At 32.7% G+C, this 13,184-nt stretch overlaps 2 protein-coding genes across 3 annotated transcripts; both read right to left on the bottom strand.

Moving 5' to 3' along the window:
• Nucleotides 1–1,770: 1,770 nt before the first annotated feature.
• LOC129284933 (CRIB domain-containing protein RIC9-like) lies at nt 1,771–4,606 on the bottom strand. 2 transcript variants are annotated; one of them, XM_054920452.1, is made up of 5 exons: nt 4,459–4,606; nt 4,080–4,186; nt 3,889–3,986; nt 3,393–3,498; nt 1,771–2,251 (listed from the first exon to the last, which is right to left on the bottom strand). In XM_054920452.1, exons 2-5 carry the CDS (start codon nt 4,135–4,137, stop codon nt 2,043–2,045), a joined length of 471 nt encoding a protein of 156 aa, XP_054776427.1. In that variant the 5' UTR covers nt 4,138–4,186; nt 4,459–4,606; the 3' UTR covers nt 1,771–2,042. The 2 variants fall into 2 exon arrangements, with proteins under 2 accessions (XP_054776427.1, XP_054776426.1); XM_054920451.1 differs by lacking the exon at nt 4,459–4,606 and having other exon boundaries at nt 1,772–2,251; nt 4,080–4,422.
• Nucleotides 4,607–9,846: 5,240 nt separating this feature from the next.
• Nucleotides 9,847–12,701, bottom strand: LOC129286802 (pectinesterase-like). The gene is made up of 2 exons (XM_054922853.1): nt 11,690–12,701; nt 9,847–10,757 (listed from the first exon to the last, which is right to left on the bottom strand). The coding sequence occupies exons 1-2, from the start codon at nt 12,690–12,692 to the stop codon at nt 10,063–10,065; spliced, it is 1,698 nt and encodes a 565-aa protein (XP_054778828.1). The 5' UTR covers nt 12,693–12,701; the 3' UTR covers nt 9,847–10,062.
• Nucleotides 12,702–13,184: the final 483 nt, after the last annotated feature.

The following is a 13,184-nucleotide window of genomic DNA, read 5'->3' as shown; positions in this document are numbered from 1 at the left end:
GAATACCTTCACGTAAATCTTCAACTACTTCAAAGTGAGTGCACGTTATCATTACATTAAACATGTACCTTTTGCATCTCAAATTATAAATTTTTTTTGAGAAAAATTTAATATCTCAAAATACAAAATATCTTGAGAATATTAAAATTTAATTAAATAAATTTATTTTAATATTATCTTTTTTCTATTTAATTTTCATCACTCTTTCTTATCAATATAGTAAATGAAGAGTATTTTTAAAATTTTTATTTTTGTTTCAAAAAAATAAAATTAATAAATATATTTAAAAAATTTTATTGGCATATAAAATTTTGTTTAAAAATTTCTCATAATTTGAAATAGAAAAAATACTTCAGTAATTTGTAGGCATTTTTTATGAGTATCTTCTCCCTTAATGAAGTTATTAGGAAGATTTGGCTTTTTGAGTGAACATATTTGCAAAGAGGGCTCAGTAGGTTTTGGAATTTATCAACAACTCCTGTCTCTCATCCTTCCTTCTCTCTCTTGCTCTTCCAACAATTCTACAAATTTTGTGAAAAAACGCTATGTTTTAATTCAAAATTCAAAATTCAAGTTGATAGGTCATTTTTTTTTTATATATAGTTGTTAAGCTCAACTTTATTCAATATAAACTTCTTACATTGTCTTGTGGTTCACTCATATTTAAACAATCTAACAATACCCACTACAAATTATTAGCTACTGTGCATAGATCCAACAATTCCCAAAAACAAAACTCTTCATTTTTATCCTTTACTAGCTACATTGGCGCATTTTTATTTTAGCCAACCACCAAAAGCATTATCCTTCTTTGAAAAAGAAAGAAAAAGACATCATAAGAGAAAAGTTAACCAAGTTCAACGTCCCTCAAGAAAGGGCACACTTCTGCTCCAAATATTCCTAGCTCATTTGCCCACTCTTTGATTTAGACTGCCCGCCAAGTTTCTTGCCTCTTCTTTAGATTTCTATAGGCCCTTCCTTGTTAGACTCTTTTTCTGAAAACTTGTGGTTCAGTCTTGCGCTGCCTTCTTTGGTGTTTACGCAAATGTGGCACTTACAAAGTAATTACTTTGCACTGCCACCAACACCTCGGCGCCCATCGTTGCTGGAAGAGGAAGAGAAATACGAAAGAGCGAGGAAGAAGAGAACAAGAAAATGCAGAGTTGGGACTGATTATGGGAAGGGTGACATGATAATTTCAGTAAAATATAACTGCAAATGAGATTTTTGGACTTGTAAAAAAATTTCAGAATTTATTGGTTCTTCTTTGCAAATATCTTATTTTGAGGACCATTAATGCAATTCTCTCATACTGACACAATAAAGATGACTAGCTAATTGACACGTATGAGACTAATTTTTATTTTAATATGGCGATCGAGAGAGACAATTCCGCAACACATAATCCCCCTTGATTTATACATAAGATGTTTTTAATTAAATTTCATGTGCCAATAAAAATTTATTATTTAATTAATGTTATATAAAATTATAATGATTTTTCAGTTTTTCCTAATAATATTACAATTAATTAATATTATAGTGATAGTGAATAAAGCTCACAATTAATATTTTCTTCATTTTTTAAGATAAAAATAAAATTTTTTAATTACTTAAAAATATCATAACACCCTTTTTATATTTAAGAACAAAATAAGTTTTCAAAAAACAGTTTATATATATGGACAGAGGGAATAACATTTTGAATGGGCACTATTATTTATTAACACAAGCCCTCTATACCATTGAATTAACATTATTTACGATACAACATGCATGCCAGAATGAGGCCACTACAACTTCATTCCTCAAGTGGTTGCGTGGACCATTAAGTTATGGTTCTTGCAATCAACATCACAAGAAGATTTCGGTGATCGGTTTCTTAAATATTTGCTATCAGTTCTTCAATAACATTAAATCATGTGGTGCCAATAAGCTGTAAAAAATGTTCACTCTCGTCATATATATATTTATGGGACAAACTGAAAACATGCATATACCTAATGAAGACTTTGAGTACCCTATCTTTACAATCCTAACGTCTAGACTTGTATTGTTGGTGTTGCTTCACTGAACGTGAGCTTTGACTTGGACTCTCTCGACTGTCTTATTGAGGACGAAGATGAAGAAGACCTAGTAGATGAGGTTGACTTGGTTTTTCTACTCTTGTTCTTTTTCGAAGCATTACGATGATGATGGGAAGATGAGCTGTTGAATGACGTTGGTTTGCTTCTTATGGACTCCTCCGTATCTGTTCCCCGTAATCAAGTGTTAAATAGAACAGTACAAATTAGTAAACGAAGAATCAGTTGACACGTGACGACCTTGAAATTAAGATCTATTTTACATTGACATAGAATTTCTGGGATTCATCAGAACAATATTGTACATGGATTTGATCCTCTAAAATTGGTTAGGGGCAAGCATTGTAGAAAGATGTGAAACAACTCATGCGTACATATATATGTCTCTCTTGATATTTATAATAAATATTCTTAGTACATCAAAAAGGATCTGTAACAATCTCAGATTAATTCAAGTGGTAAAAAGTATAGTTGACGTGGATAAAGACTTAAACCCTTTTCATCGTTCTTTTTTTTTTATCACTGTTTAAGATTAAACCTAACTATAGTGTCATTTTGCATATGAATCTACCAAACCATAGTGACTCTAAATTTCCTAACTCCAAAAAGCCTATAAAGCCCAACCCAGTTCATTTGAGCCTAGACAATGAAAGTGTGCTCTCCAAGACGAACCCAATAAGCCTAGACCAGAACCAGGAGTGCTCCTAATGTTAAACTGCGCCTTCCCAAGGGAAGTCCAAAATGATGGGCTCAAAAGGCTATTCCAAAACAAGGAAGGAAAGGGAGAAAGAAAGAAAGAAAGGGGGGGGGGGGGACAGTAGATTCCAAAGCAAAATAGAAAGATGATGTCAGGAATAATGGCAAAATTCCAATCCACGAATGAATATGATGACTGCATTGTTATAAAATAGAAAGATTCTTCAATTGGGAGATGAAGTGTGTGTGCCTATGAACTCAAAAAAAAAAAAAAGGACTCATCTAATATGACTAATCTACGTACCGACGCACCATGTTCCTGGTAAGCGTGGTAGAATCAATCTTGAGAAGAAAATAAGACTAGAGCAGAGAGATGATGGATCCGATAAAATGAAGCGTCCTGTGGACAACTTGAATAAAAATTAAAAAGCAGTGTAAAGTGCGAGAATGCAAAGCCAATAGATAATTGAGAAAGTGTTATCTCGTGATACAACGGACAAGATCTTCCCATGAAGGAAGCAAAGAATCTAGATATAAATTCATGACACAGAACGATAATCAAACGTAATATATATCATCTATTATGCAAGCGAATCTTAAAATATATCATACCTTGGTTGGACCATGTGGTGGTGAGAGGTATAGGATTGGTAACTCTTGGTTCTCCAGTGTTGTCAGAGGACGTTGCCAAATTGGGCGATGTTCTGAACTCATTCATCTGCATAAAACATCCCCAGACCAAATTAATAAGATCTGATGCACAGAGAAAAAACAATTGATTCTTATAGGGTACACGCATGCAAGTAAAGATGAAATTCTCGGATCAAATTTCATTTTTAACATTTCAGATCTATACAAAAGCTTCTTTATGACACCGCAAAAAGAGAGATAAATACATGATCATGTCAGGTGATCGAGGCATGCTCACATTATATGTCTATCTCTTTCTTATATCCACTACTCCTTAGTATCGATTGAATCAGGGCCACCCCACTCATCTCAAATATGCAATCACATATTTATTGATCATTAATTCAATCAAGATCTAATATATATTGGATAACCCTATAGAAACTTGCAGAAAAGATTAATGGAAAGACATGCATACCCAACTTGGTCCAGTGATGGAGGGGCTGTCCCATCCGATGTGAGCCACGTGTTTAACATCGGTAGGGTGCCCGATTTCCATCTCACGTTCCTTCACAACTTGAAGAAATTAAGATCTGTTTATCAGTACCACATTGATTGAACACATTTCAGAACCTATATAGCTAGACCCAGGAAACGAAGAGTACTTACCAAATATTTGGGAAATGAATTTGAAACTTTTGTAGATCCCTTTTATCTTCGTCGCCATGCTGTAAATTAAATCACAAGCCTTTCTATATAGGAACCAGACAATTATCCTACAATGGCCAAGCAATGCAGGAAGAGAGAGTTTTAATCTTCACACACAGAATGCCTTTTCCTTTTGAGATAAGAATGGACGTATTCTGAGTTATATATGGCAAAGTTAAAAAGGAGTACTGGAGTGTCAGCTAAGGTTTTCACGGGCATGTGAATTCGGAACCTCTTCTTCCCTCCGAATCAAGATTAGCATCTGAACATTGAATAAGAACACGATTCTACGGCGTAATATAGTGTCCAAGAATCAGCTTTTAAATCTGTTTGTATGTACCTGAAAAGGATTTTATCGAACGAGAGAAGAAGAATATAACATTTTTAGCTAGGCTCCATTCGTCATGATCATTTTGAGACTTAGAGAAAATGATGACACCAGCAAAACCTGTGTTGGATGGTTAGATCGAGAGGGATCGAATGAGAAATGTTTAAGAGGGGCTTTGGACAAGAGAGGATAGTGGGTTTCCATTAATTTTTAAAGCCTCAAAAAGAATCAAGGGTGAGAAAAGGCTTTGGAAATAAGAGGAGAAAGTTTTGAGAACAGAAACCAACTAAAATTTAATGCCTTAATCTGGATTTGTTTATTAACGAATGCCTCAGATAAAAATATATTACGATATACTCCATTCAATTTTTATATCATGACACTTCTAACTTTTTCATCAAAATCAAGAAGAAGTGATTAAATTATTAATTTTATTCAAAAATAAGATAAAATTTTAATTTTACCTCTAATTAAATAAAAAAATTAAATTTGCATTACGCCATCTTTTATAGTTAATGAATTTAAATAAAAATAATATTAAAAAATATAATTAATTATCAAGTGTTTTATATTAAGGATTAAAGCTGTCTTATAAGAAGAATAGGAAAGAAGACAGTGAATTCCAAACATGAATAAGACCAAACCGGCAGTAATTTTAAAGACTCTTGAAATTAAAAAAACACTTTAAAAATGTCAAAAGTAAAGAAAAGGAACACTTCAAATTTTGTTTGGAAACGCTATTTTTAACTACGACTTTTATGAATGGCCGCAAAAAGGTGCATTAATATCAACAATTTCAATCTTCCGAGTGGCGCGACTGTTCAACATTGGCCCCTGAGGTTATGTAATTATAAATGTGGAAAGTGAAGTCAGAGAAATAAAGAATTGGGGATATCCAGAAGCATACGTAACGCGACACTTGTTTGATTACAGGGAACTGAAATTTGGTTGCTTTGCTGGCATATGTGAGTATGTGACGAGAAGGATTGGTGCGGGCACGTTTGACAGTTGTAGCTGACATATCTCAGTCTTTACTTTATTACTCAAATTAGACAGGCTTATATCATCCCCCTCAGAATCATCTAACGTATTCAAATGGTAATTTATTACGATAGCCTGGCTGGCTTAGCTGGTCTTGCTTATGCTAACTTCATTAGTAATCTCGGATTTAAACCTTATGTGTGTATGCACTTCTTTAAAAATTAATAAAAGATATCTGTTGTCTTTCGGATACAAGATAGATTGATCACAGAACAAAATGGTGATTCTGAAAGGCCGCTGATAAGATTGATAATGTTACAGGTAGGTCCACTATTCTTCATCGCATTCGTTAGGTAAGGGGCAATGAAGCTCTTTCTCTATAATTCCTTAGTTCTATATAATTGACTGAGTTAGCAGCGGTAGATCCTCGATCATTTCTTGAAATTTAAAGACATGAGATCCTTGTATCATTAGCCGTTCAATTGCATTAATTAATAAGCATAGTCTCTATTTTTTTTTTTTTTTTGTAAGAAGCTCAATAAAAACAGACCAAACGGTCCCAAATGAAGATGGACCTTTTAAAACTTCAGCCCCTGAGTCTTACCTTGATTGCCCAAAACCAGTCAATGAGATATTGAAACATGAAGATTGGCCCAAATCCTTCCTTTTTATTGGTGAGGTCTTAGCTCATGCAATTCTTAACCTAGTTAATATTCATTCAAGCTTTTAATAGGGTTTGTTTAGTGGAAGGGAATAATTTCTTATAATGTGATGAATAAATGTTTAAATCCTCACTTGAAAATATACCCATATTTAATGTTTGATAGTACATCGAATAGGATTTCCTCCAATAGAATGATAACTGTAAATAACCCAAAAAAAGAATTTTTTATCTCATTAAAAAGATACTCAAATTTAGTACCCAATCATATACTAAACAAGAGGATACTTGCACACAATAAAAAAAAAATCAAACTTTTCTTCTTTTAACATCAAATATATTTATATCTTTACACATGAAATTCAATAGTATAACTAAGAAGTTTTTAACAAGCCAAGATTTGTAAAATAAAGTTTATATGATTTTTGGATAAATTTGTAGGAAAGTATAATTGAAAAGCGTTAATTTATGAAATAACCATGATTTTACATTCATGATTGATTTTAGCATGATTTTTACATGTATAAATGGATATACCAACAAGTAATTAGATTAACTTAAAAGGGAGTTGGTCTAACTTAATCAATAATCTCAAGTTCAAATCCTAAATATACAATGACAATTAAATTCTTAATAAGTGGTATGCTTTTAAAAAAAGGCGCTCTCAATTTCCAATCATATTAATTTGGATAAAAGATCTGAAATACCATTCAACAAAAAAAAAAAGTGTTTGGATATTTATTGGAGTGTGTGGATAATTTTAAAATGACCAAGATTATAAACAACCACAACCAAAGTTAGTAACCCGTAAGGCTTGTAATAAAGGTTCCGAAGATCAGAGTAAACCGATCAAAACCGGTACTCAACAGGTTAAAAACAGTTCAAACAATAATGCCCCACGTGACAACATAGAGCCTATTCACAATCCTCACTTGAGCATGGTTCCGCGAGAATGAATGCTTCTACTTCCGCCTTCCCCACCTTTGCTTTTGTAATGTTTTCAATCCCGTCACCTTCCCTTTACCCATACCACATGGGGCTCAACTATAGCACTGCACAAATGGGCTGCAAGCAAATACATGAAGGATAGCATTTTGATAAGTTGGGTTAGGACGAACTTGCAACATAATGAGTTGGAACAACCCAATCCAACTAGTTAATTGACAAGTTAGTTAACCCGTGGGCTAACCTTTAAAATACACTTGATTTCTTTTTATTTAGAATAATTTAAAATTTATAAAACACATGTGCATTTAAAATTAATCGAATTTTAGTCAAGAGTTATTATAGGTAAATGACACTCCCTTCAATCTTATTTATTAGGTAGAGAAAGAATAATTTTTTTAGTCTAATTTATAAGTCACATATTTAAATTTTCATCACAAACTTTCCTTTTTATCCTCAATTAAATTTTAAAAATAAAAAATATATTATTAAAATATATTATTTAATAGAGATAAAGTTGATAACTTGTTAAATTTTTAAACAGAATTAATGAGATTTAAGATTTTTATTAGTACCAATGAAATATGTAAAAAATAACTTATAAATAATATCAAATGAGTAGTATTTAAGAGTATATTCCAATTGATAAAATCTAATCATTTACATGTAAAATTACATTGAGCCAATATTAAAATTAAAATTTTGTGGATATACTAATATTAAAATTGTTAACTGACTCTACTCACACGTGCTAGTTAAAAGGAATTGATTGCTTTGTAAATCATTGGCTTTTTTTTTGGTAATTAATTACACGTTGATAGCATGTTGGTTAAGAGGGAAAAAAAAAAAAAAAAGATATTTCTTCATCCCCGTGAAAGAATCAGGCGCGCGCGCGCGCTCATGATATAATGTCTCGAACGTTTATTTATATTATATGGTAATTATTTTTTTTTTAAATGAGCTAACAAGCTATCCTGTCAGGCCTTTTTTTTTTTAATTTGGGCCAACCCAACTCATATTTCTGAACGGGTTCATTTTGCCAACTTAACGTATCAAAATTGACTAGCTATCGATTCGTTGGGTTGAGCTCGGTTGTCCAACTCTACTCAACTGTCGGTTTAAATTACAAATTCCAACTTTTTGCTTCTCTCCCTTTTCCTCTTACGTTCGATATGTTTTTATCTCTATAACTTTTTTATTAATAATATGAGTATATATTTTAAAAATGCTAATTGATAATATTTCAAAAGAACTTAAAAAAATTTGGTTAATCTTTTTAATTATTCCCTTGATATATTGACACATATTTCATATTTGTACTTCAAAAATTATCTATCTTTATATTTAAAATAAGATATACTGGATCGTATTTTAGTTTCAATTTCTCTTCAAAAATTTTAGTGTCTCCAGGTGTAGCAGTTATCTTTTTTAAAAAATGGCTAAAATACATAAAATTCTTTTAAAATTTGAGACAGTTACATATAATCCTCTATAATTTTAAAAGTTTAAAATTAACCCCCAACTTTTAATTTTGTTTTTCAAAACTCTCTATTATTAATTATGTTATTTTTTCATAGGGTTATAATGTCATTCAACTAAAAAATTTTATTGTATAACTATTTATAATAAATTTTTGATTTCTTTGGATAGTTGAGGCATTGCTAACAAAAAAAAAAAATATTATCATCATTGTATAAAATTTTAAATATTTATGTTTATATTAGTTTTATTGATTTTTTTTCTTACCAATGCTGCATGATTTTATTATTTCAAAAGATAAATTTTTATTTATTTTTCATGTTAGATTAATGTAATGCACATGGCTAAAATATTTAAAATCTTTTAAATTTTAAATATTAGATAAATTTTAAAATTTTACACAGTGATAATAATATTTTTTTATTATCAATGCCTCAATTATTTAAAAAAATAGAAAAAATTTATTATAAATAATTATACAATATAATATTTTTGTTTAATACGATTTTTTAGTTGAATAACATTTTAACCCTCATAAAAAAATAGCATAATTAACAATAAGAGATTTTAAAAATAAAATAAAAGTTTAAGGGAGTTAATTTTAACTTTTAAAGGTGAAGAGTTTATATGCAATTATCTAAAAATTCACAAGAGTTTTATATATTATAGCCTTTAAAAATTATCCTAAATGAACAAATTATTTTATATTTTATTTTAAAAATAAATATAGAAAGATAGTATTTATTTAAAAATAAATAATTATTTTTTTTATCAATAAGATAAATAACTGCTTTATTTAAAATAAAATTTAATTAAAAATATTTTATATTTTTCAACCCAAGGAGACACCATACGTCCACGACGTTGGGGGGACGTCGTTTAATATTTTGAGCTAATCGTGAGGCGGACAGATCACAGGCATGCTCACGTCATATTAGCAGGATTTACTAGTGTGTTTGAACTTAAATAGTGTAATAATTATTAGGTTATTTAAATATAAATAGTTTAAAATAAAAAGTTTCAAATTAAATAAAATTACACTTAATAATTAATATATAATAAAAAAATTTACAAATTTGAGTTTTAAAATTTTAAATTAAAATATAATATTTTTTTGCTGTTCTTATCTGTCTCTCTCTTCTTCCCTCAATCCCCTGATCGTCACTCTCCATATTTAATAAGTGATCTCAAACTATAATTTTTTAATATAAATTTATCATATATCTACTTAATATTTTAATAAATATTTATTATTATTTAAAATAATATACATTTTTAGCTGATAAAAAATTTTATATATATATATATATAGACAAGACAATTATTTCCGTTGATTATTTGGACAAGTAACCACTATTTTATGTCAAAAATAATGATTACCACAACATCATTATTTTCATACGCCTGACCCGAGATGAGTCACATGGCACCAACATAACATCACAGTACGAACTGAGATTTTTAAATCTAGCTTCATTGCTCGTCTCGATCGGCCTGGCCACGGAACGTAAACCAACACGCATCAGTATTATCACAGCAAGGCCCAGGATCTAGAGTCCCTCAATGAAGTCGACTCCAGTGTTCTTCAGCCAAGAGCCACCTTGAATGAGCTGAGCCACTGTGAATTTGCTGGCCTCCGAAGCACTTGTAATCACGTGATACCCAGGCCATTTCACTCTCTTCGCAGTACCAGCACCGGGTCCTTTGTTCATGTACTCTCCATAATACAAATTCTTCAATGTCGATTGCTTGTCGTCCCACGGAGCCCATCCCGTTGGGTCGATGTGGCTACTCAGGAACGATTGCATCACCACAGTTCGAGAGTACTCCTTCCACGGACGACCCAAATAGGTTTTGACTGAACCCACGACGGGCTTGAGATCGGAGCTCGGTGTCAGGTTACACTGCTGGATGGAAGTCCCCGTGTTCTGGTTCGGGTCTTCGCGTCCTTGAGCCGTCACCATGTTGTTCTGTTTAGCCATTGGCTTCCGAGCCTCAAGGAAGCATTTTTGGAACACGACGGCGGCATTGCCGAAGATGAAGTCGACGGTGCCTTTGATAATGGAGTCACGGTAGAATTGCCGGTTGGAGTGGGCGTAGAGAGTGTCTTGGAAGGCGTCGACGCGGCAGCGGTTGATGACGGAGAGATCGGCGCCGACGCGGAGAGCCACCGCCTGGTGCTTCTGAGGACCTGCTGTGTTTTGGAACCATATGTCTTGCGCTATGAATCCATCCCCAACCGCGGCTGCAGGTGCATTGGTCAATGGTAATTAGAAAAAACCAAAGCATGATTAACTAAAAATTTAATTAAAAAAATACAAGTAAACACAGTTTAACATCATAACATCGCACGAGTAGTACTAGTTCATCGTTTTAATTCGTCTGAACCTTTTCGTTTTTATTAGAAAAATTTAACTATAAATTAACAACAAAGATTTCTGACAGTTACGTGTTTTTATCTTCATTTTTGCGATAAATTGCTGATAATACCGTCATCTGAGTAGTATTGAGAATGTCTGGCCTACGCAGCATTGAATCTGGACTTTGAACTGTTAGTACAGTTGTGTTCAGGGAGAGAGAAGTAGTATGTGTCCAATATACAAATATCCATAGAGGCTAACACGCAATCTTCCCTTTAAAACCTCCTCATTATATTTAATTTCCTACACTCTTTGCTACAATGTTTTATCAAATACTTTTTTTTTTGGCCAACTTGTCAAATACTTATTCACCCTTGTATATATAAATTATTATTTCTCTTGCACCTCTGGATCGGGATCAGCATTTTTCTTCAAATCAAACTGATCGGGGATATTTCATTTCAATGTAAAAAAATTTAGAAAATAAGATAAGATTAATGGCATCTAGATGAGACTAAAGAGATAATGCCATTTAACTTTAGATGGCAACTTTGTCCCCAACCAAAAAAAAAAAAAACTTTAGATGACAGCTTTATCAACTGACCCCACACCCGAGGCACGCTAGCCCTTACTAAATTAAATTAAACATAGTTGTCAAACAGTGTTTGGTAACTGAATAAATAATTAAATATCTCATCTCTCGATCTAATGAAATGATGGATATAATTTTTAGACAAGTAAGACGCTGACACAAGCATTTCTGTCACCGTAAAATCAGAAAGAGGAATTAATAAAGATCACAAAACGAGGACCATACCGACGGTGGCAGTTCTGAAGGTGGGTGTTCCGTCGATGAAATTCAAGCTTCCGGTGATGATAGTGGCATCCTTACCATCACCCACAAGCATCACATTCTTCTTCTTGGATCCAATCTCAACATTCTCTTTATAAACTCCCTTCTTCACATGTATCACATACCTCGTCTTACTCTTATCTGGGGCTGAAGCCACGGCCTCGTTCACTGTTTTAAACCTGCCACTTCCATCCTTAGCCACCACAACGTTAGCCTTTATATCACTAGCAGAAGTTTCCAGAAGCTTCCGATCCTTGCTCGTCACCCATGAGGGAAGCTCCCCATTAAGTGGTTCTTCGATAGCATCGATGTTAGAGGGCATAACATGAACAAGCATGGCTAGGGAGGTTCTCGCTCTGGAGACCAAGCCATTGAGCTCAGACTCTATGAGAGATCGAGCTGACCCTTCTAACTCATCCAAGCAAGTGATGTGGTTAGTGAGGACACTGCTTAGCCATGTGTGGGCATCTTGGTAGGATCTGATGGTCTTTTCCGTGAGAGAGACCATCGAGTCCCAAACTCTATCAAGGGACAAGTCCAGAAGTTTCTCACAGACAAGCAGAGATTGTTGCTGTTTTGGATCGTTGATTCTGTATTTGATGGCTTTGGTTGAGTCCATGGTTGTTTGTATCTGTGAGGTGGTTTTCAATAAGAAGGAATGGAGCAAGTGGGACTCTTGGTCTTTTGAGGCAAAGATGGAAAGTTCGGGAAATTCGGAGAGATGGGACAAGCATGATTGTTTGTGAAGGGCATGGTAGCAGATACGGTGAGGGTGAGAGAGGTGGAAGATGACGAAGGAGGAGGGAGAGAAGAGATAAGAAGCAACAAGAGCAGAGCTGATAAGGGCAGCTAGAAGGCAGAAGGTTCTGGAAATTGATTTGTTGGGTTTGTGGAGGAGGAGAGGCTGGTGGTGGTGGGAGGCAGCCATGGTGAATTGGGGATTATTCAGCAATTGGGGCAGGAGCATGTTCCTGAAGGGGAGTGTTGCTTGCTTTTTATAAAGAAGCAAACTTGCAGGTTGCGTGGGGAGTACAAAAAATACAAGATCATTGAAACCAGGGATAGTGACTTTAATGTATGTAATTTTCAAATTATACGACAAAGGTTTAAAAACTTTATTTAATTTTAAATATAAGGCGAAAATATAGTAATTAATTGGTGTCTTAATATTATCCCTTTGTATTAAGTTATACTCCATCCATTTTTATTTATAAGAAAAACAATCACTTTTAACTTATTTTTTTACATAAATAAAATCATATTTTTTAATAAACATTTATTGCAAACTTCTTAAATTATTTTTTATAATTTTATTATTCATAGTTATAAAAAATGATTAATGAAAGCTTGATTAATATAATTAATAATATTGTAATACAATTATTTTATTCTCAAACATAAGCATAACTAATATAGTTAATTTTTTTAAACTGTATCGTACAAATTTTTTTCCTCCATT

This window comes from Prosopis cineraria, unplaced genomic scaffold, assembly GCF_029017545.1.
Source record: "Prosopis cineraria cultivar Desert tree isolate PC_DT_omini unplaced genomic scaffold, ASM2901754v1 PC11, whole genome shotgun sequence".
Lineage (NCBI taxonomy): Eukaryota > Viridiplantae > Streptophyta > Magnoliopsida > Fabales > Fabaceae > Prosopis > Prosopis cineraria.
This window is presented reverse-complemented; position numbering and strand designations above follow the sequence as displayed.